Raw genomic sequence first — 21,637 nt, 5'->3', positions numbered from 1 at the left:
CATGGCCAGATCAGGACCTAACATAAGGACAACTCAGAGAATGCTATTCTGTTCTTCTGAAATAAACTACATTTTCTTCATATCATGCTTCTTTAGACCTGTCTAAAATAAATAATGGATTTATTGTGAAGGTGTAAGCTATATTACATGGATTTAATGTAGATGTTCTAAAGGTCTGCATCAGTGGCTTGTAGGCTATGTGTGGAAGCCAGGAGATGCTAAATGTGTTTATGTTAATTAACGGTCAATTACCATGAGGCCGACAGTTATTTGCTTGACAATCACCGGCTGACAAAATTTTGTGACCGCCACAGCCATAGTTGGGAGGGGAGGGGGAGCAGGAGCGGGCAGCGGCGGTGAAGGGAACTGCGGTGTGCCAGCGTCTCTGTACCTGGCTAATTCTCAGTGACAGGCAGGCCGTGTGGTAGGCCCTGCCTTGAGCCAGTGGGAGAGGTTACATTCAATAGCTCCCAGGTCTTAATCCTCAGTGTGAGCTGCAGACAGATCAGCGATGCCGCCAGACAGCAGCGGCCCACCGTGGAGCCTGATGTCCCAGCGTCTGCTGTAGTTAAGATGAGCTGCTGTGACAGAGGCAGACAGAGGAGACAGTGTTGCTTTTATCCCAGTGTCCTCTATTGAGCTACCGGACTGGAACAGAACCTGCTCTGCCTCTGGCTCCAGACCTACAGGAGAGGAGAGAGGAGAGGAGGAGAGCAAGATTTTGATGTTATGAGACTGAGTAGTCTCCTCTTCTTTCTTCTCATTGAGGTCATACACTATCCCAGAGTTCCAAACTCAGCAAGTGCCCTCCTCCAGCCTTCACTCCTCTCTTGTTTCCACTCCTCTCTCCTGTGGACAGCACTAATGGTTCTCCAGTGCTCTCCAGCCCCACTCCTCCCCTCCCAGTGCATGGCTCAGCAGCAGCACTCATTAACACAACACACTGGACCTCCATTTTGACTCATACACCTCTTAACGATCGGACCCTTAAAAAAAATATATTTAGCCTAAAATGACATACCCAAATCTATCTGCCTGTAGCTCAGGACCTGAAGCAAGGATATGCATATTCTTGATACCATTTGAAAGGAAACACGTTGAAGTTTGTGGAAATGCGAAAATAATGTAGGAGAATATAACACATTAGATCTGGTAAAAGATAATACAAACAAAAAAACATGCGTTGTTTTTTTTGTGTTCCATCGTCTTTGAAATGCAAGAGAAAGGCCACAATATAATATTGCAGTTTAGATTGCATTTTGATTTGTGTGTGCAAAGTTTCAGATTGATCCAAATCAAATAAAATTGTATTTGTCACATACACGTGTTTAGCAGATGTTATTGCGGGTGTAGCGAAATGCTTGTGCTTCTAGCTCCGACAGTGCAGTAATATCTAACAAGTAATATCTAACATTTCACAACATATACCCAATACACACAAATCTAAGTAAGGAATGGAATTAAGAATATATACATATATGGACGAGCAATGACAGAGCGGCATGGACTAAGATACAGTAGAATAGTACATATGAGATGAGTAATGCAAGAGATTATTAACGTGACTAGTGTTCCATTTCTTAAAGTGGCCAGTGATTTCAATAGGCAGCAGCAGCCTCCAATGTGCTAGTGATAGCTATTTAACAGTCTGATGGCCTTGACATAGAAGCTGTTTTTCAGTCTCTCGGTCCCAGCTTTGATGCACCTGTACTGACCTCGCCTTCTGGATGATAGCGGGGTGAACAGGCAGTGGCTCGGGTGGTTGATGTCCTTGATGATGTTTTTGGACTTCCTGTAACATCGGGTGCTGTAGGTGTCCTGGAGGGCGGGTAGTTTGTCCCCGGTAATGCGTTCGGCAGACCGCACCACCCTCTGAAGAGCCCTGCGGTTGCGGGCGGTGCAGTTGCCGTACCAGGCGGTGATACAGCCCGACAGGATGCTCTCAATTGTGCATCTGTAAAAGTTTGTGAGGGTTTTAGGTGCCAAGACAAATTTCTTCAGCCTCCTGAGGTTGAAGAGGCTCTGTTGCGCCTTCTTCACCACACTGTCTGCGTGGGTGGACCATTTCAGTTTGTCAGTGATGTGTACGCCAAGGAACTTGAAGCTTTCCACCTTCTCCACTGCGGTCCCATCGATGTGGATAGGGGGGTGCACCCTCTGCTGTTTCTTGAAGTCCACGATCATCTCCTTTGTTTTGTTGACGTTGAGTGAGAGGTTATTTTCCTGGCACCACACTCCCAGAGCCCTCACCTCCTCCCTGTAGGCTGTCTCGTCATTGTTGGTAATCAAGCCTACTACTGTTGTGTCGTCTGCAAACTTGATGATTGAGTTGGAGGCGTGCTTGGCCACGCAGTCATGGGTGAACAGGGAGTACAGGAGGGGGCTGAGCACGCACCCTTGAGGGGCCCCAGTGTAGAAGATCAGCGAAGTGGAGATGTTGTTTTCTACCTTCACCACCTGGGGGCGGCCCGTCAGGAAGTCCAGGACCCAGTTGCACAGGGCGGGGTTCAGACCCAGGGCCTCGAGCTTAACGATGAGCTTGGAGGGTACTATGGTGTTGAATGCTGAGCTATAGTCAATGAACAGCATTCTTACATAGGTATTCCTCTTGTCCAGATGGGATAGGGCAGTGTGCAGTGTGATGGCGATTGCATCGTCCGTGGATCTATTGGGTCTAGGGTGACAGGTAAGGTAGAGGTGATATGATCCTTGACTAGTCTCTCAAAGCACTTCATGATGACAGAGGTGAGTGCTACGGGGCGATAGTCATTTAGTTCAGTTACCTTTGCTTTCTTGGGTACAGGAACAATGGTGGCCATCTTGAAGCATGTGGGGACACCAGACTGGGATAAGGAGAGATTGAATATGTCCGTAAACACACCAGCTAGCTGATCTGCGCATGCTCTGAGGACGCGGCTAGAGATGCCGTCTGGGCCGGCAGCCTTGCGGGGGTTAACATGCTTAAATGTCTTACTCACGTCGGCCACGGAGAAGGAGAGGCCACAGTCCTTGGTAGTGGGCCGGGTTGGTGGCACTGTGTTATCCTAAAAGCGGGCAAAGAAGGTGTTTAGCTTGTCCGGAAGCAAGACGTCCGTGTCGACGACGTGGCTGGTTTTCTTTTTATAGTCCGTGATTGTCTGTAGACCCCGCCACATACATCTCGTGTCTGAGCCGTTGAATTGCGACTCCACTCTCTAAACTGATGTTTTGCCTGTTTAATTGCCTTGCCGGAGTGAGTAGCTACACTGTTTGTATTCTGCCATATTCCCAGTCACCTTGCTATGGTTAAATGCGGTGGTTCGCGCTTTCAGTTTTGCGCGAATGCTGCCATCTATCCACGGTTTCTGGTTAGGGTAGGTTTTAATAGTTACAGTGGGCACAACATCTCCTATACACTTCCTGATAAACTCAGTTACCGTTTCAGTGTATTCGTCTAAATTATTTTCGCAAGCTACCCGGAACATATCCCTGTCCGCGTGATGAAAACAATCTTGAAGCATGGATTCCGATTGGTCAGACCAGCGTTGAATAGTCCTTAGCACGGGTACTTCCTGTTTGAGTTTCTGCCTATAGGAAGGGAGGAGCAAAATGGAGTCGTGGTCAGATTTGCTGAAAGGAGGGCGGGGTGGGCCTTATAACCATCCCGGAAGTTTGAATAGCAATGGTCCAGTGAAGCATTACAATACTGGACTATTTTGTATCAAGTATGCCCAAATATGCCGAATTGGTCAATTGATACATTTTCAAGTACAGTTGAAGTCGGAAGTTTACATACACCTTAGCCAAATACATTTCAACTCCGTTTTTCACAATTCCTGACATTTAATCCTAGTAAAAATTCCCTGTCTTAGGTCAGTTAGGATCACCACTTTATTTTAATGTGAAATGTCAGAATAATAGTAGAGAGAATGACTTATTTCAGCTTTTATTTCTTTCATCACATTCCCAGTGGGTCAAAAGTTTACATACACTCAATTAGTATTTGGTTCTATTCTATAGAACACCATCCCAAACGTGAAGCACGGTGGTGGCAGCATCATGCTGTGGGGGTGGTTTGCTGCAGGAGGGACCGGTGCACTTCACAAAATAGATGGCATCATGAGGAAGGAAAATTATGTGGATATATTGAAGCAACATCTCAAGACATCAGTCAGGAAGTTAAAGCTTGGTCGCAAATGGGTCTTCCAAATGGACAATGACCCCAAGCATACTTCCAAAGTTGTGGCAAAATGGCTTAAGGACAACAAAGTCAAGGTATTGGAGTGGCCATCACAAAGCTCTGACCTCAACCCTATAGAAAATGTGTGGGCAGAACTGAAAAGGCGTGTGCGAGCAAGGAGGCCTACAAACCTGACTCAGCTCTGTCAGGAGGAATGGGCCAAAATTCACTCAACTTATTGTGGGAAGCCTGTGGAAGGCTACCCGAAACATTTTACCCAAGTTAAACAATTTAAAGGCAAAGCTACCAAATACTAATTGAGTGTATGTAAACTTCTGACTCACTGGGAATGTGATGAAAGAAATAAAAGCTGAAATAAGTCCTTCTCTCTACTATTATTCTGACATTTCACATTCTTAAAATAAAGTGGTGATCCTAACTGACCTAAGACAGGGCATTTTTACTAGGATTAAATGTCAGGAATTGTGAAAAACTGAGTTTAAATGTATTTGGCTAAGGTGTATGTAAACTTCTGACTTCAACTGTAACTATAGAGAACATACAAAAATGTATGGTAATACAAAATTTAAGTTTACACACTCCCAGGAATGTCATACATGATGGATCATTAGCTTATACACTAACTTTCACACATCTAGATGACCGGGCGTGGTGGGTGTGGAGCCAGAGACAGCAGGGGTTCAAACTGTAGAACCCAGTTCCTACATTTGAATATAAAAATTGATTTTATCAAACAAAACTATGCTACATTTTATCTCTGGGACCCTTAGGATGACAAATCAGAGCAAGATTACTGAATGTAAGTACATTATTTACATTACAGTTACCGTGATACGTTTTTTGTTGTTGTGCACTCTCCTCAAACAATAGCATGGTATTTTTTCACTGTAATAGCTACTGTAAATTGGATTAACAAGAATTTAAGCTTTCTGCCCATATAAGACATGTCTATGTCCTGGAAAGTTTGCTGTTACTTACAACAGTCATGCTAATTACATTAGCGCACGTTAGCTCAACCATCCCGTATACGGGACTCCGATCCCATAGAGGTTAATGACTTCTTCAATCAGTGGCAGGTCGTATAGCAGAACTGCTGTGTAACTCACTGAGTGTTCAGAGCCTGACTGTGCCAAGTACAACCAATGTTTTACTTTCACATTATTAAGATAACTGTTTCGCCTTGTATTGAATGGCATAAAAAAATATAATTGCGTATCATAAAACATGGTTTAGGCAGTGGTGAGTGTGTAGTATGCCTGCTATACATTAGCGCACATACACACTGCTTCCGTCCCATAGATATAGCCACCCATCAGCTAGGGGATTCATCTGAGCTCTGAGTTGCGTTGATGATCGGACACTTGAAGCTACTCTCTTTCATCTTAGCGTACCTCAGTCCGTTCCCCTCATCTAAGTTTCTTCCTTCTCCATGTACGGAGAGGACCATTAAAATGCATAACAAATTAAGACTGTTTACTTTAGCATTTTGACTTCTGGCGACGATGTGGCGAGGAGCAGCAGCTAACTAAAGAGGCTGTGTAGCTCCAATATTTTCACTAATTATTAAACGCCTAGTTACACATTTTGTTAACTAATTGTCCAAGATATCGGTTACATGGAAAAACAACTTAGAAACAAAAGCAGACACTTTTGACGAAAAACACGAAAATGTTGTCTCTACTTGCAGCTAGCAAGGAAAATGGCGGAGAAGAACAGCCTGATGACCCAGAACTAAAATCTCGAAGAGAAAATTGCAAAAGTGGGCGAAGATGTGGCTGAAATAAAACATACAGTGGGCATACTGAAAACAAAAGTGTACACTCTCGACAACCAATTTACAAATGCAGAAGAGAGGATATCAACCTTGGAGGACAAGAACACCTGCCTAAACAACACTGTTGAAAAAATGGAGACTGTGATTGAAAAGCTTGAAGAACAACTTCAATACCAGGAAAATGACAGTCGGAGAAACACACTTCGGATCAGAGGGGTTCCCGAAATCCACATAAATATGGAGGATTGTGTGAAATACATTTTACCCAACCTATTGATAACACACCGGAGGATGTTAACAACATGAACATCGAGAGAACACATGCGCCCAGGACCAGCCCCACCAACCCCCGGCCTATCCTGGTGAAATATAATTTATCTTTCTGCTTTATAGTTGATATCAATGTAGTACTAGATTAAGCAGGATTATAGTCCAAGCATATCATTCTGTTTTATGGTTATAGTGGGGATAAACATATATATTATTTTAAGTTGTCACTCTTATAACAGCAATAATGGGTCAATATAGGCCACAACAGGTGTGTTCGTGCCATGCGTGATGGGCTTATTTTATTTAATCATTATTATGACCTATACCGGTCTCCCGTTTGTATTTGTTCTTTGCTTACATTCCTGCCTTTTGGAATTAGACAGTTCATGTATCAGTCTACATGCAAATGTAATCTCTTCTCTTTGCAAAAATAATGATCAGCCTGTCTTTATGTTCAATGTTTTTGATTGATCTCATCTCTGTCATTTCAAAACGTACATGGTTATGCCTATATTTGGCGTTGGTGAAACGTTCTTATTCTAGTTGGCGCGTCAGTGCTCGGAAGACCTCGGGACACTTCAGACGGATGAAGGCCTGGTTTAGGGGGAGGGAGATTTTTATTTTGTAGTTTAAGTTTTTTGTATCTTGTGGGGTTGGGATATGTTTATGACATATTTGTTCTATGGAAAGTTTAGTGTTCTAGGTGGGGGGTACAACCAGTCGTTCACTTTCTTTGATTCGCTAAGCAGTGGCTTATCAGAAACGCATTGATTTAAAATATTCTAACATTCGTAACGTTTTGGTAATAATATATTTACAACCTTTCAGATATGATGACCAAGGTGATTAAAGTTACGTTGTGGAATGTGAGCGGATTAGGTTCATATTTAAAAATACGAAAGGTATTGAATTATCTTAAACAAAAACTCTCAGATGTGATTATGCTCCAAGAGACCCACCTGCTGGAAAGGGATGCTCCTAGGGTGGGAGACAGATGGGTGGGCAGTGCTTACCATAATACATTCAACCAAAAAAAGAGGTGTCTCAATTCTATTTTCCAAAGGTATACAGTACCAGTCAAAAATTTGGACACACCTACTCATTCCAGAGTTTTTCTTTATTTTTACTATTTTCTACATTGTAGAATAATAGTGAAGACATCAAAACTATGAAATAATACATACGGAATCATGTAGTAACCGAAAAAGTGTTACACAAATCATAATATATTCTTCAAAGTAGCCACCCTTTGCCTTGATGACAGCTTTGCACACGCTTGGCATTCTCTCAACCAGCTTCATGAGGTAGTCACCTGGAATGCATTTCAATTAACAGATGTGCCTTGTTAAAAGTTCATTTGTGGAATTTCTTTCCTTCTTAATGCGTTTGAACCAATCAGTTGTGTTGAGACAATGTTGCGGGGGGGGGGGGGGTATACAGAAGATAGCCCTATTTGGTAAAAGACCAATTCCATATTATGGCAAGAACAGCTCAAATAAGCAAAGAGAAACAACAGTCCATCATTACTTTAAGACATGAAGGTCAGTCAATCTGGAAAATTTCACGAACTTTGAAAGTTTCTTCAAGTGCAGTCACAAAAACCATCAAGCGCTATGATGAAACTGGCTCTCATGAGGACCGCCACAGGAACAGAAGACCCAGAGTTTCCTCCGCTGCAGAGGATAAGTTCATTAGAGTTACCAGCCTCAGAAATTGCAGCCCAAACAAATGCTTCACAGAGTTCAAGTAACAGATTCCCTGTACAGGCTGAAGCAGGGATGGTACAAATCAGATGAAAAGGCAGGAAAACTGTTGGCCAGTCAATTGAAATCTAGAGAAACAGATAGGCAAGTAGGTAGAATCATAAATAAGACAGGCAAGCTGATTACCAATCATAAAGAAATAAACTATATATTTTGAGACTTCTATCAGGAACGTTATACTTCAAACGGTCCTTTAGATATGCAGAAAGCAGAGGCATTTGAACCTTCATAAACTAGAAAGACAGGAATTAGCTTGACCGCCTTATTACTTTGGAGGAATTGACCGAAACTATAAGACAATCACCCAGTGGTGAAACTCCAGGGTTGGTTGGGATACCCAGTGATTTCTATAAAAGGTTTGCAGAGCAGCTTAGCCCAGAAATATTGAAAACATTTAACACATTGATTGACACAGGTGAGTTCCCACCTTCTATGAGTGATGCAGTAATCACCCTAATTCTCAAAAAGGGAAGGGATCCCTATGAGTGTGCGAGCTACCGTCCAATTTGATGATAAATTGTGATGGAAGATTGTTTACAAAACTTCTGGCTATGAGGGTGAATCATATCATTAAGAAAATCATAAATCCAGACCAGGTGGGATTTGTGAAAGGCAGAACTTCATCTGATAATCTTAGATGCCTATTGCATGTCATCTGGAAGGCAAAATATTTGGATACTTCAGTGGCAGCCTTATCCCTAGAAGCAGAGAAAGCCTTTGATAGGGTGGGCTGGGACTACCAGCATTATACTATAAGTGTATATTCATGTCTGTCAAGTTATTGTTTAATGCCAAATGTAATTCAATTGTATTGTTGTTATATTGTGAAAGGAAACAATAAAAACTATAATTACAAAAATATGTTTAAATAAGATGTTTGGCGCAGTATTTCTCAATAAAATAAATTGCATTAAAAAAATGTAAAATACTGTTTACTTTGGTGTTATTGAGAGGGGGCTTTGGTGGCCTAGTCTAGTTAATATCAACGCCCCCGGCCCCAGAGGAACCACACTGGCATCTGGTTAGGAGGGCGGTGTCCAGTCACACACACACATTCTGAACTTTCTCTGGGCTCTTTGATTCAACAGGGTCCCACAGGCTTAACACTCCCATGTTATACACTCCCTGATTCTAAATCGGACTGAGATGTTACACCAACAAAGAGTTCCAGAGAAAAACCCAGCTGTGTGTCCTGGCAGGTTCTCTCTACTGACCCTGGACCAGAGACCAACATACAATAATACTGATGAGGGGAAGGAAAAACCATGCCAGGTTTCTGGTATTACATGTATATAAGATAACATGAAAACTACTGAGGCTGGACATCTCCATTCTCCTGATTCTCTCTCAGCTCTGCAGCAGATTGCCTCGGGACTCCATGAGCTGTCTGTGTAGAGCGCTATGTAGTTTGTTAAGACAGAATGTTCTGGCTGCTCCAGTGCACTCAGACACCGTCGGCACAATCGGTCTGAAAGTCTTTCAACGTTTAATGGTATGTGTGAACATCTCTCTCAGGAGCCAAGTAAGTCACCCTAATAAACTATGGGCGCTATAAGACACGATGACAAAGTAATATAGCCTGTGGTCGTATATCATTCCCTCACTATACAGTAGCTGTATGAAACACAGCACGTAGCTCATGTGGTGCTGCTGGGTAGATGTGTGTTTGTGTGTGTTTACGACTAATGTGGTAATTAGTCGTAAATCGTGGCTCTCTAACCTTTGGTGGACTGACGTTTGTAATGGTTGCAGTGTTCTAGTGTTGTGGTTGATTCTGTCACAATATATTGCTTCATTATAGTTCATGAGGAAACAATCAGCTTTCCTCCTCAGCTACAGTAGCTAGCTAGCTACTCCCTCTGTCTTCTGCTCCATAGAGGAGAGGAGAGGAGAGGAGAGGAGAGGAGAGGAGAGGAGAGGAGAGGAGAGGAGAGGAGAGGAGAGGAGAGGAGAGGAGAGGAGAGGAGAGGAGAGGAGAGGAGAGGAGAGGAGGTAACAACACATCCGCCATGCTGATCCTCAACACGGGGGCCCTTCAGGGGTGTGTGCTCAGTCCCCTCCTGTACTTCCTGTTCACTCATGACTGCATGGCCAGGCACGACTCCAACACCATCATTAAGTTTGCCGATGACACAACAGTGGTAGGCCTGATCACCGACAACGACGAGACAGCCTATAGGGAGGAGGTCAGAGATCTGGCTGTATGGTGCCAGAACAACAACCTCTCCCTCAACATGATCAAGACAAAGGAGATGATTGTGGACTACAGGAAAAAGAAGAGGACCGAGCACGCCCCCATTCTCATCGACAGGGCTGTAGTGGAGCAGGTTGAGAGCTTCAAGTTCCTTGGTGTCCACATCACCAACAAACTAACATGGTCCAAGCACACCAAGACAGTCGTGAAGAGGGCAGCCACCCTAGTCATAGACTGTTCTCTCTGCTACCGCACAGCAAGCGGTACCGGAGCGCCAATTCTAGGTCCAAGAGGCTTCTAAACAGCTTCTACCAGCTTCTAAACAGACTCCTGAACATCTAATCAAATGGCTACCCAGACTAATTGCATTGCCCCCCCCCCCCCACCTTTTGCGCTGCTGCTATTCTCTGTTCATTATCTATGCATAGTCACTTTAATAACTCTACCTACATGTACATATTACCTCAATTACCTCGACTAACCGGTGCCCCCGCACATTGACTCTGTGCTGGTACCCCCTGTATATAGCCTCGCTATTGTTATTTTACTATTGTTATTTTACTGCTGCTCTTTAATTATTATTATTATTATTATTTTATTTTTTAGGGTATTCTTTCTTAAAACTACATTGTTGGTTAAGGGCTTGTAAGTAAGCATTTCACTGTAAGGTCTACATCTGTTGTATTCGGCGCATGTGACAAATATAATTTGATTTGATTTGAGCGGAGAGGAGAGGAGACGAGAGGAGGATATAGGGGTTTGGGATTTTTCCAAATCTTTCTGCTTCCTCCCCACATCATTATTTTCAATGGTGTATGAAAAATGCAATTACCAGCGTAAAGCCTGGCTTTTTTTGGACTCTGGGCTTTCTCCCTATTTCTATAAATGACTTTCCCAAATCAAAACCCATGAAGTCCTAATAACAAAGGATCAGTGTACCAAATGGTTTCATTCCAAACGGACCCATTTGCCCTCAATCGACACAAAAAGAGACACTGTTCACACTTGCAGGTGGACAAAAGGTGCTCGCAAACACGCTCACACAAACACACACACACACATCCACAAGTGTGCACTCACACTTACACAAATCCATTGAGTGCATGCACACACACAACCACAACTACACCAACCGACATGAATAGACAATCCAGTCTTTTAATCGCACAGATACAGTACTTCTGTGCATGCTCGCAGACACAAACGCTCACAGATTGTACGTTTACATTTCTCTTGTATGAGGGAGAACTCAGTGTGTGGGTGTTTTCATTGATTCAGAGGCATTAAGAATGAATTCACTCAAAGGAGAGGTGAGAAGCTAGTGTGTGAGTGGCAGCTCATGTAAAAGCCACCTGGTTCTCTCCAGCTCATCTGTGATTTGAGCCTTTGATACGGCTGGCGAAGAGCCTTTTCCAAAACAACAAAAGATGAGACTTGGTGCTGAAGGACGACAACAATGGGCCACTTGTCAGCCTGGAGATAAAAATATGACATCAGTTTTTTTCCTCTCTTGTTTGTCGTTATTTATTTTCCCATTTCTTTTTTCAAAGGTTCCTGTAAAAGGGAACATAGGGGGGAGTGATTTTTTCTCTCGCCATTTCCCCAGTGTCTCCCTCCCCCCACCCCTCCTCCTCTTCTTAGTGAGGCCACAGTGAGGCTGCCTCTCTCAGAGCTTCTTGTCTTTCCCTGTGGGCCATGACTGTGTTTACCGACGTATTCCCTCTGTAAAAGTCTCACCCCCTGTACAGAGAACTTTATGTCCCCCTCTCTCTCAGACAGACAAACCAGAAGAGTGAATAATTTGTCTATGTAAAACTACAGCAGTGCTTTGATAAAAACACTCTTCAGCTACATTCTCCTGCTCTTTCTCTGCCCTGTGGATTGTTCTAAAACCGTTGTATATTCCAAGGTGTACGATGCCTTCAGGCTATGCTCAAACCCTACTCCCCAACCAAGCACTCCATTCTGCCACCTCTGGTCTCTTGGCCATCCCACCCCTACAGGGGGTCAGCTCTGCCCAGTCAAAGCTCTTCTCTGTCCTGTCACCCCAATGGTCGAACGTGCTTCCCCCTGAAGCTAGGACAGCAGAGTCCCTGCCCATCTTCCAAAAACTTCTGAAACCCTACCTCTTCAAAGAGTATATTAAGTAAGACATCTCAGTCTTATTGTCCCACCTAGCTATCATAAGAGGAATGCACTAACTGTACGTAGCACTGCATAAGAGCGTATGCTAAATCTAAAACTACAATGTAAAATGTTGTTTAGTGCAAAGCAGAGCAGGGGAATGGTGGTGCATTGTCATTGCTAGGTGACCTGAGCTGCAACAGAACAATACAGAGGACACTTACATCAGCCGAGCTGTTGTCATAGCGCTCAGGACACGGCTGTGATCTTACTGTGGGGGCTCTCGCTGCTGCAGTCCATCGCCATAGTGAAAGCGTCGTAGTGACGTGCCACACTGGCTTCGGGGAAAAGGGGTCTGGACACGGCGATAAAGCCAGTGTGGGACATGGAACAGGAGAGATGTTGGCAAGTTTCACAGAACGATGAGAAACGAGCAGAGCTAATGAGATGGATTTGGTATAGATGAGTGTAAGGGATGACAGAATGGAGTGGAAAACAGTGGTAGTTTGAATGAGAGAGAAAGAAAGATGGATGTAGGACAGAGAGGTGAGCGGAGTGGCGTCACAAAGCTTCAGGGGGTCAGGATGGCTATGTATAGAGTAGAGACTGATACACTGTGGAGAGAGCTGGGAGGAGATAGCTGTTACTTTGAATGACCTCTCTCAAAGGAAGGGTAGAAAAACCCACGTTTATTTTCTCTTAATCTCGTATAAGAAAAAGGAAAGTATTTGTGTTTTTTTGTTGTTACTGGATATCAATGACAGCTTTGTGGTTATGAATAGATTACTCACCTCATGTTGTTTTGAATTAGTTGAAGACAAAAATGATTACAAAGTCTGAGTACTCAAAGAGAGGAACTGTATACTGCAGTGCTGCTGTGAGTCTAATCAGTGCTTCTGTCTGACTCTTCTGTTGAAGTGGAGCGAATGCCTGTGCTCTCAGCCGAGGCGGAGAGGAGAGAGGACAGCACTGAGGACAGGTCCCCAGATGCCTCCTCGGGCCCCCAGTCCATAAACAGATGTGTCCTTGTCCCCAGTACCCCACTGAGAGAGCGCAGCCACTCAAGTGGCAAAGCAGTTCCAAATAATAGTGACAAATGTAAAGCTAAATATTGGCTTTATCTTCTCAGTAATAAAAGGCCCATGAAATTGATTTAATGCTGCAGCGCCTCTCTTGGGCGGCTTCTTACCGCCTGAACACAAAACAAAGACCCGCAGCGATCTATTAATTAACCCACCTAATCCTGAAAAGTTAATCTCTCTCCACAACTTTGCCTGCCACTAACTTTGAAGCCACAGGGTCAACTGGGGGCATCGTGACAATGGCAGGGAGGGGAAGATACAGTACTTAGGAAAAGAGAGCGAGGGAGAGAAAACAGTGTTGACTCCATCAAAGGGCTCTTCTGCACAGCAACAGCGGGGCTGGCGTTTGTGGAGAGGCAGGGATGCGTAACCGTCATTAAACATAACATCCGAGGTGATTTGTGTTTTTTTGAAGAGATTAAACAGAGGTGTAGAATATCAGAGGTGCTGTTTGAATCAGGGCCGTCTTAGACTTGAGGAGAATTGGGACTGGTTGTGAAAAGCTTTCCGTCTGTCTGTCCAATTTAGTATTGCGTGGAATGGACAGCGTCATATCCTCCTCTATACACCGCCACCTACATGTGGTCCCCACCAAGCCCCTCCCCTCACTAGGGTTGAAAAATTCCGGAAACTTTCCAAAAATTCCCAGGTGTTCCAGAAATCCTGGTTGGAGGATTCTGCATTTCCTGCTTATTCCCTTCTGTTTCTTTGAATCTTCCAACTGGGATTTCTGGAAATGGAAAACCTGGGAATTTTGGGGAAGTTACCGGAATTTTGCAACCCTACCCATCACACACTCACCTCTCTGAGCTGTGAGCTGTTTTTCCTGTAACGGCAGCTCTTTGCTTCTCGCCCACCTTACGGTCCCAGCATGAAGGCACCTCACACCAACGTTATCGCTCATGCTCACATTGTGTCTGCAGAGGTGTGAATTACATAATTGAAAACCAATGTGTTTTTCTCCTCTGCGGTTCCTCTGACCCTGCCCTGTTGCCTCCTCCCACCTCCCCCTTGCCTCACCCTCATCAGTCTTTGTGTGAGCCCCTCTGGGCAGAACTGCAGGGGGACGCTGGCCCAGAAAATAGGTCACACCTTGGTGGTCTTCTCACCTCGACAGCATCAGAAAAACACTCCCGACTTCCTCCAGAGAGGGCTCAACACTTCCCCTGTGTGTCTGTCCGGCTGCTTGTCAGCCCAACACACACGGAACATACACACACAGAACACAAACACAGAATACAACACATAGAGAACACAGAACATATCACACACAACCCAACACAGAACATGAACATAGGACACTTTCAAAAAGATCAAGACCACATCTCTCTGGCTGACTGGCTGGCTGGCTGGGGAAATTAGGAGATTGAATTTTCTCGTTAACAGTACGTTCCTGTCAGGATAATGTGGGCTGTTTGATTTATGCAAAAGCGTATTAGGGCCAGAGTGAAGAGTCAGGCCAGTCGTCAAGCCTAATGACGTGCCATTCCTCTGTGTGAGAGAGGGAGGGTAGAGGAGAGAGGAGCAGCCATCTCTGGTGTCAGGCCCTGGGCATGGACGGGTCTCTGTCAGCCAGAGATGGGTGTGTTCATTAGAGAGAGAGAATGCACTGTAATTATATCAATGCTCTAAAAGAGGCATAGACACACTGACTCCCCTTGTTGCTTTAATTGAACACTGTAATGATGCTGGTATTAGTTAAATTGTTAGAGCACTGCACCATTATACTGAGTAAATCAGTGGAAGTCCTAATCTGCTTAATACTGTTCAGAGCATATTTGAACACTATTTTAACAGATTAACAGATTGGCTCGGAAAGTCAAAGTAAAACAACAAATGCTAATTTTCTTGCAATGAGTATTGATTGGATATGAACATGACAGTGAGAAGGAGGAGGATAGTTTCCAACCACCCACAAAATGTCAAGGCTCAATTTGAGTGCCTGAAAATAGAAAATATTTTGATACCTTCACTCATGCATTCAAGTGACCAAAGCTGATTGATATTAACTGGTAACTCCTGGGGCCAGAAGAAAATACAGGGCACACATTACATTACAGAACCAGACCTCCCAGAGAGCAATGCTGTAAATCTCTATAAAGAAGCTGGTCTCTCCCCAGAGTAAAGCCGTTGACATCCCCTCCCCTACCCCCAGCGGAGATAGTCTCCCCACGCTAAATGGAAATATGGCAATATGGCACAGAGAGCCTCCACCAAGCAGAGCTCACTTGCTGCTACTAACTCAATTAAGAGGCATGAATAACTGGGCACGATCGAAACGATAGTGAGCGTTTTAGGGCGTCCTGTGCACAGCGTGTGCATGTGCTGATAATTAGGCGAGTGAAGGCTCAGCATGGAAGAGAGGACCTCCCGCCTACCCTAAACTCTCACCAGAGACAGTGTGTGTGAGTGAGTGATTGCATACGTGTGTGTGTGCACATACATGCGTGTCTATCTATGTGTATGTGCTTATGCACGCATGTTCACAAGTGTACCGCTCTCTGTCTCTCTCTCTCTCTCTCTCTCTCTCTCTCTCTCTCTCTCTCTCTCTCTCTCTCTTTCTCTTTCTCTCTCTCTCTATAAATGGGAAGGCTGTCTGTCTCTATGTCTCTCTCTCTCCCTGTTTCTCTCGCTCCCTGTCTCTCTATCTCTCTGTATGAATGGGAAGGTTGTGTATGTCAGATCCCAGAGCGTGTCGATAGAACACTAGAACACTGTGGTGATCTCCTGTGGAGCAGCCTCTGGGTTCTACTAGCTGAGTCTGGGATGACAGTGAGTGACATGTGCCCTCTGTGTGCCTGCAGGCTTCCCGGCGACGGCGTACGGACCAGTGGCGGCAGCAGCGGTGGCGGCAGCACGTGGCTCAGGTAGGGGGGCCCGTGGAAAAGGCGGCTACATGGCTTACCCGCAGAACACAGGGCCAGGTAAACTCTGCTCTGTCCGTGTTCTGTGTGGCTGCTGCTCCCTCCAGCTTCTCCCGCTCCTCTGCTTCTCCTTAGCACACTCATGGAAACATGCTTTATGCAGTCCACACATGCTGGAGCCCTAAACACTTCAATGAAACAGTTATTCTCATATCCTAAAACGTTGTCTAAGAATGACTCACCAAAATAATTTGGTGTTTAGGACATAAAGTAGCTTGATCGATTTTGACCAAATTAGAAATTAGTCGCTGAATTCAACTTTTGTGTAGTTCTTCATTGGCGATGTGATGCGATATGTCTGCTTTAGCCCTCAGTGACTAACATTACTCCTCCAACCAGAAAACCTGAAGACATCCACTCACTGTACACACACATAGCATTGATTGATTAGGTAACAATGTACAAACACACACTTCTCCCTGTTTCTCACTCATCATTGATTCACCAGTCAACTACATTAACAGATCTGGCTCTGTCCTTCTCAATAACACTAAAGCAATCAATAGCACTGAATAACAACCTTGGTGTCGGAAATTGCAGGCAGCATCCAAGCTCTAGGGAAGACTGGCTTTCTTAATCAGACTCAGGTCGTCTGTCTCCATGTGCTACTGTACCTCCCATAGGTTGGTCCTCTACAATATGTGCACATGCTCCTGCAGTATGATCATGTGAATGTAAACCTCAAAGTCCTGATGGAAACTGTTTGGAAATATGCCCTGACCCATCAATACACTCAAGCGTGTACACACACACACACACACACACACACACACATTCACTTCAGCGCAGGGAACACAGGAAGCAAATCAGATGTTCTTTCTCTCCAATCAGGCCTCTTCAAAACAAACAATCTGCCAGAGAATGAGGAAGTTCGAGATGCAGGGGGCCCATCATGTACTGCTGTCAGATTGTAACACAACTCTGGGTTGTCTGATAGATGATGTATGAGGGGGAGGTGAGGACAGAGGTGTAGTGAGATAAATGATGACCTCAAAGGTCTGCTGCAGACTAGGTAATGAGGAGCCGTAGGGGGCTCTCTCAGCTCTGAGGTTCCAGTCACCCGCAGCCCCACAGTTTACTGCACACATTTTACATTTACATTTTAGTAATTTAGTAGATGCTCTTATCCAGAGTGACTTACAGGAGCAACTAGGGTTAAGGGCCTTACTCAAGGGCACATTGACAGATTTTTCACCTAGTCAGCTTGGGGATTCGAATCAGCGATCTTTCGGTTACTGGCCCAACGCTCTTAACCGCTATGCTTCCTGCCGCTAGGACACGCACGCACACACACACACACACACACACACACACACACTGCACACACACCCACACACACACACACATGCACACACACACACACACACACACACACACACACACACACACACACACACACACACACACACACACACACACACACACACACACAGTAGATAAACAGGGTTGGGTGCTGCATGTTTAAATTTGACCTTCGTCTCTGCTAATCTCCCGCTCGTCTCCTCTCCGAGCTGCAGCGCCGTGCTGTGCCGGGGTGGACGGGTGCATCTCGTTACCGCCCCACCGTGCTCCTATTTACCCACATGCTTAACATCACACCGAGCGAGCCTTATACCCCTGCCTCTTTCTTCTCCTCGCCACGTGGCTGGCTGCTCACTGGCATGCCTGCCTGCTCCGCAGAGAGCCAAGGGTAAGTGAAAGACAGTCCCCTATCTCCAACATGGGGCTGTGTCACCCTTTTCTCCTCTCTGGCTCTGACAACCCACGGCTTAATTACACCGGACAGAACGACACCACGCTCACATGGCCTCCCTCTCCATGACAGGTCAGTGCTGCTGATGACGATGGAGGGTATTTTTAACTCCTCCGTGTGGCCCTTTTATTTACTCTCTGAGTAAAGTAATCCCTAGGACTGGCCTCGCTATCACGCCATAACAACTTAGCCCTGAATGACAAGAATGGAATCAGAATGTTATTCTATGTCTCCCTTCCCAGTGTTTGTCCTTCTGTGCATAAATAATAGATGATGAGCCTGTATTACTGAGGTCATCTGAGAAAATATTAGAGGATTGATGTATTGAATAGGGATAGCTATTTGACAGTCACTGATGAATGACATGTCCCGGATAAGTTATTGCTTTGTTGGTTTATTACTGGGATATAATCAATTTAGTTTATAAGTGAGGAGAAAATAGGAGTTGTTATTGATGGATTCCCTGTGGCCCTGTCATTCCTATGGACAGAGTGATTGATCAGTAAGTCACAGGAAATCTAGGGTCTGGTGCACTCAGACTTGACCTTATTGGGCTCCTAAACAATGGTATCACCCATTACACTGAGATGCTAGATCACTAGATTGCATCTTTGATCCTCCAATAGAAGGAGATCACTCATCAGAGTGCTGTCTTTTAGATTGCCTCATCATCACTTTGGTCCTTATTGGAGGTGTGCAGGTGTGCTTTTCAACTTTTTGCTTTAGTTTCAAACAGTATTCTATGGGAGAATAAAAATGCTACAATACAATGCCTTTGAATGCAGAGTGGCAGCATTGTTTCTGTTGCATCAGCCCCATCATGCACCTCTCTCCTAGAACTGAGGAGCTGCGTGAATGTCATGTCAGCCTGGAGTATAGGCCTTGTTGCCCTTCCCCTCTGATCTCCCCTCCTCCGTCGCCTCGGTCCCACTCAACAGAGATATTTCTGCCTGCTCTGTCTCTCATTCAGGCCCTTTCAGCTCCCTCCAGAGGAATGAGCTCTTATTATGTGCATCGGAAATGAGTGGGATGTTTCAGAAACTCAGATGAGATGGCCCCTTCTTTTTTCAAGGCCTCCGTGCCGCCGCCTGTAAACCTGCATCGTGCATCGATCGCCATGGAATTTCTGCTGCCGAGCTCATTAGGTCCGAGGATGCTCTTTTGAGCTTTTATCTTCTTTTTTTCTTTCTTCTTCTTTATGTTTTGCTTACACTACCTCTTAACCATTAACTCTCGCTCTCTCGTTCTCTCGCTCTCTCACTCTCTGCCTTTCTCTCTTTGTCTCTCTCCCTGTCTCTCTCTCCCTGTCTCTCTCCCTTTCTCTCTCTCTCTGTCTCTCTCCCTGTCTCTCTCTCTCTACCTGTGTCTCTCTCTGTCTCTCGCTCTACCGATCTCTCTACCTGTCTCTCTCTCTGTCGCTCTACCTGTCTATCTCCCTGTCTCTCTCTCTCTCTCTCTCTCTCTCTCTCCCTGTCTCTCTCCCTGTCTCTCTGTCTCTCTCTCTGTCTGTCTCTCTGTCTCTCTCTCTGTCTCTCTGTCTCTCTCTCTGTCTCTCTCCCTGTCTCTCTATCTGTCTCTCTCTCTGTCTCTCTCCCTGTCTCTCTCTCTCTGTCTCTGTCCCTGTCTCTCTCCCTGTCTCTCTCTCTCTCTGTCTCTCTCTCTGTCTCTATCTGTCTCTCTCTCTGTCTCTCTCCCTGTCTCTCTCCCTGTCTCTCTCTCTGTCTCTGTCTCTCTCCCTGTCTCTCTCTACATGTCTCTCTCTCTGTCTCTCTCTCTCTGTCTCTCTCTCTGTCTCTCTCCCTGTCTCTCTCCCATCTCTCTCCCTGTCTCTCTCTCTGTGTCTCTCCCCCTCTCCCTCTCTCTCTCCCTATCTCTCTCTCTCTCTACCTTTCCCTGTCCTTCTCTCTCCCCTCTTTTTTCTTCTGTCTGCCCCACTCTCCCTCCCTCCCCTGTGAGTAGGTGGATGTCAGTAAGACTCAGTGGGAGCGGATCAGTCTCGTCAGCTGAAGAGACTCATTACATGTCCGGTTCTCCTGGCCAACAGTCCCTTGGTACACAATAAGTGCATTGTGCTGAAGGTTAACGTTTCTTCAGTTCCCTCCAATATTATTTCTGGAATAAGCATATCTCTCAGGGCCTTTTCTATGGCCAATCAATGCTGTCTTTAGGCCCCCAGTGACCTGTGAAACACTGAGGATATGCTTTGATGTGACCTTTCCTACTGCACAGTGCACAGTGTAATGCTTTGGTAGTCATATTTCTATGCCTGAATTGGACCCCATACTGTATAATAGTGCTATTAAGCAGCACCTGCTAGTGTAACATGTTGTTTTCAGAGGGATTTAAACAGTGAAATATGTTTAAAATGTTCCTGCTTTTACAAGCAGGGATGTGTTGTTTTCAACATACACAATTTATAATCTGTAACATGTTGACATACATCTGTGATGACATCATTGACATAGATACATAACATACCATTTCTTCATTTATGTTTGGTTTGATCATTTCTACAATGTGATTCATATCCCCAGGGAAACTGTTATCCTATGGTTCTATTCTGCCTTAAAGAGAAATAAGAGTTTCTTATGTAGATGGGGTTTTCAGTATTCTCCTCCACTGAACCCTGGCTGTTTTGTTTTCCACTGATGAACCCACAGCTTGCTTGGAGAGGGAAATCATTTGGCACATTTTGACACATTATCTGAGATCATTATCCATTTCCTCCCAACAAGCTCTGTGATCCTGGGAAGTGCCCCAGAGGAGTCTGGGATTGGCTGCGTTCGCTGGGCTAAATTAATCTGGCTCCCCGGGCCCCACGGGTGCTCAGGTCCGTCCGTTCGCCCCAGATGCTGCTCCGCTTAGCTCAGTGACGAGCCCAGAAGAGCATCACATGTCCTGGGTCTAGCATGCCAAACCAATCCATGTGACAGTGTTTTCCCCCGGTTTGACTGGGGCCCAGGGAGAAGATGTGACACGTTGGGGATGGGGAGGCGTCCCTGTCTCCTTTTCGCCTGCTCCTGTCCTGTCCCAGTGCAGTGGCTCACACAGCTGTGGCTGGCAGATGTTCAGGGGTCACTGGGAAGAAGCCCCTGGGGGTTGATCGATGCTGTGTCTCTCCCAATGGGCTCCAGGCAGGCTGGGGTCATGGCCTCACTCACTTTGGTTTCAGTGGAAGTTGGAGAAACTTTTGCATGGACCTAATTTAAAGACTTATGAATATGAATAGCTACACCTTATAAATCACTTGTCATTTATAAACACTCATTAACACTAACCAAAACCCCGGTCAAAATGTGAACGTTGTGTTGTTAGAAAGACAGTATAGGATCAGAACTGTTCTAGTGTTCCATAGTGTTCTATAGTGTTCTGTTGTTGTGTTCCATAGACCTCCTGACTAACACCTGCAGGGGAAAGTAGCCCACGTCACACATCACATTGTCACATGGCTGATTAGACACCTGTGATTCACTGTCAGACAACATTTCCTCTTTCGTGTTCTTTTAAAAACTGTTATTTTCCTGTGATGAGGCACTTTTGGAAGCTATCAGTGTTTGAAAAAGGATTGAGAGA

At 45.0% G+C, this 21,637-nt stretch overlaps 1 protein-coding gene across 6 annotated transcripts in view; it reads left to right on the top strand.

Annotated features, from left to right (window-relative positions):
• LOC121573745 (RNA-binding protein Musashi homolog 2-like) overlaps positions 1-21,637 on the top strand; it is a 335,153-nt gene that overhangs the window by 297,962 nt on the left and 15,554 nt on the right. For 5 of the 6 annotated variants that reach the window (XM_041885953.2, XM_041885956.1, XM_041885952.1 and 2 more), the window contains exon 11: positions 16,192-16,254. In XM_041885953.2, coding sequence (XP_041741887.1) covers positions 16,192-16,254 — 63 coding nt within the window. Of the gene's footprint in view, positions 1-16,191; positions 16,312-21,637 lie in introns of all 6 variants that reach the window. The other variant, XM_041885955.1, reaches the window with a different exon arrangement.

This window comes from Coregonus clupeaformis, chromosome 9, assembly GCF_020615455.1.
Source record: "Coregonus clupeaformis isolate EN_2021a chromosome 9, ASM2061545v1, whole genome shotgun sequence".
Taxonomy (NCBI): Eukaryota; Metazoa; Chordata; class Actinopteri; order Salmoniformes; family Salmonidae; genus Coregonus; species Coregonus clupeaformis.
This window is presented reverse-complemented; position numbering and strand designations above follow the sequence as displayed.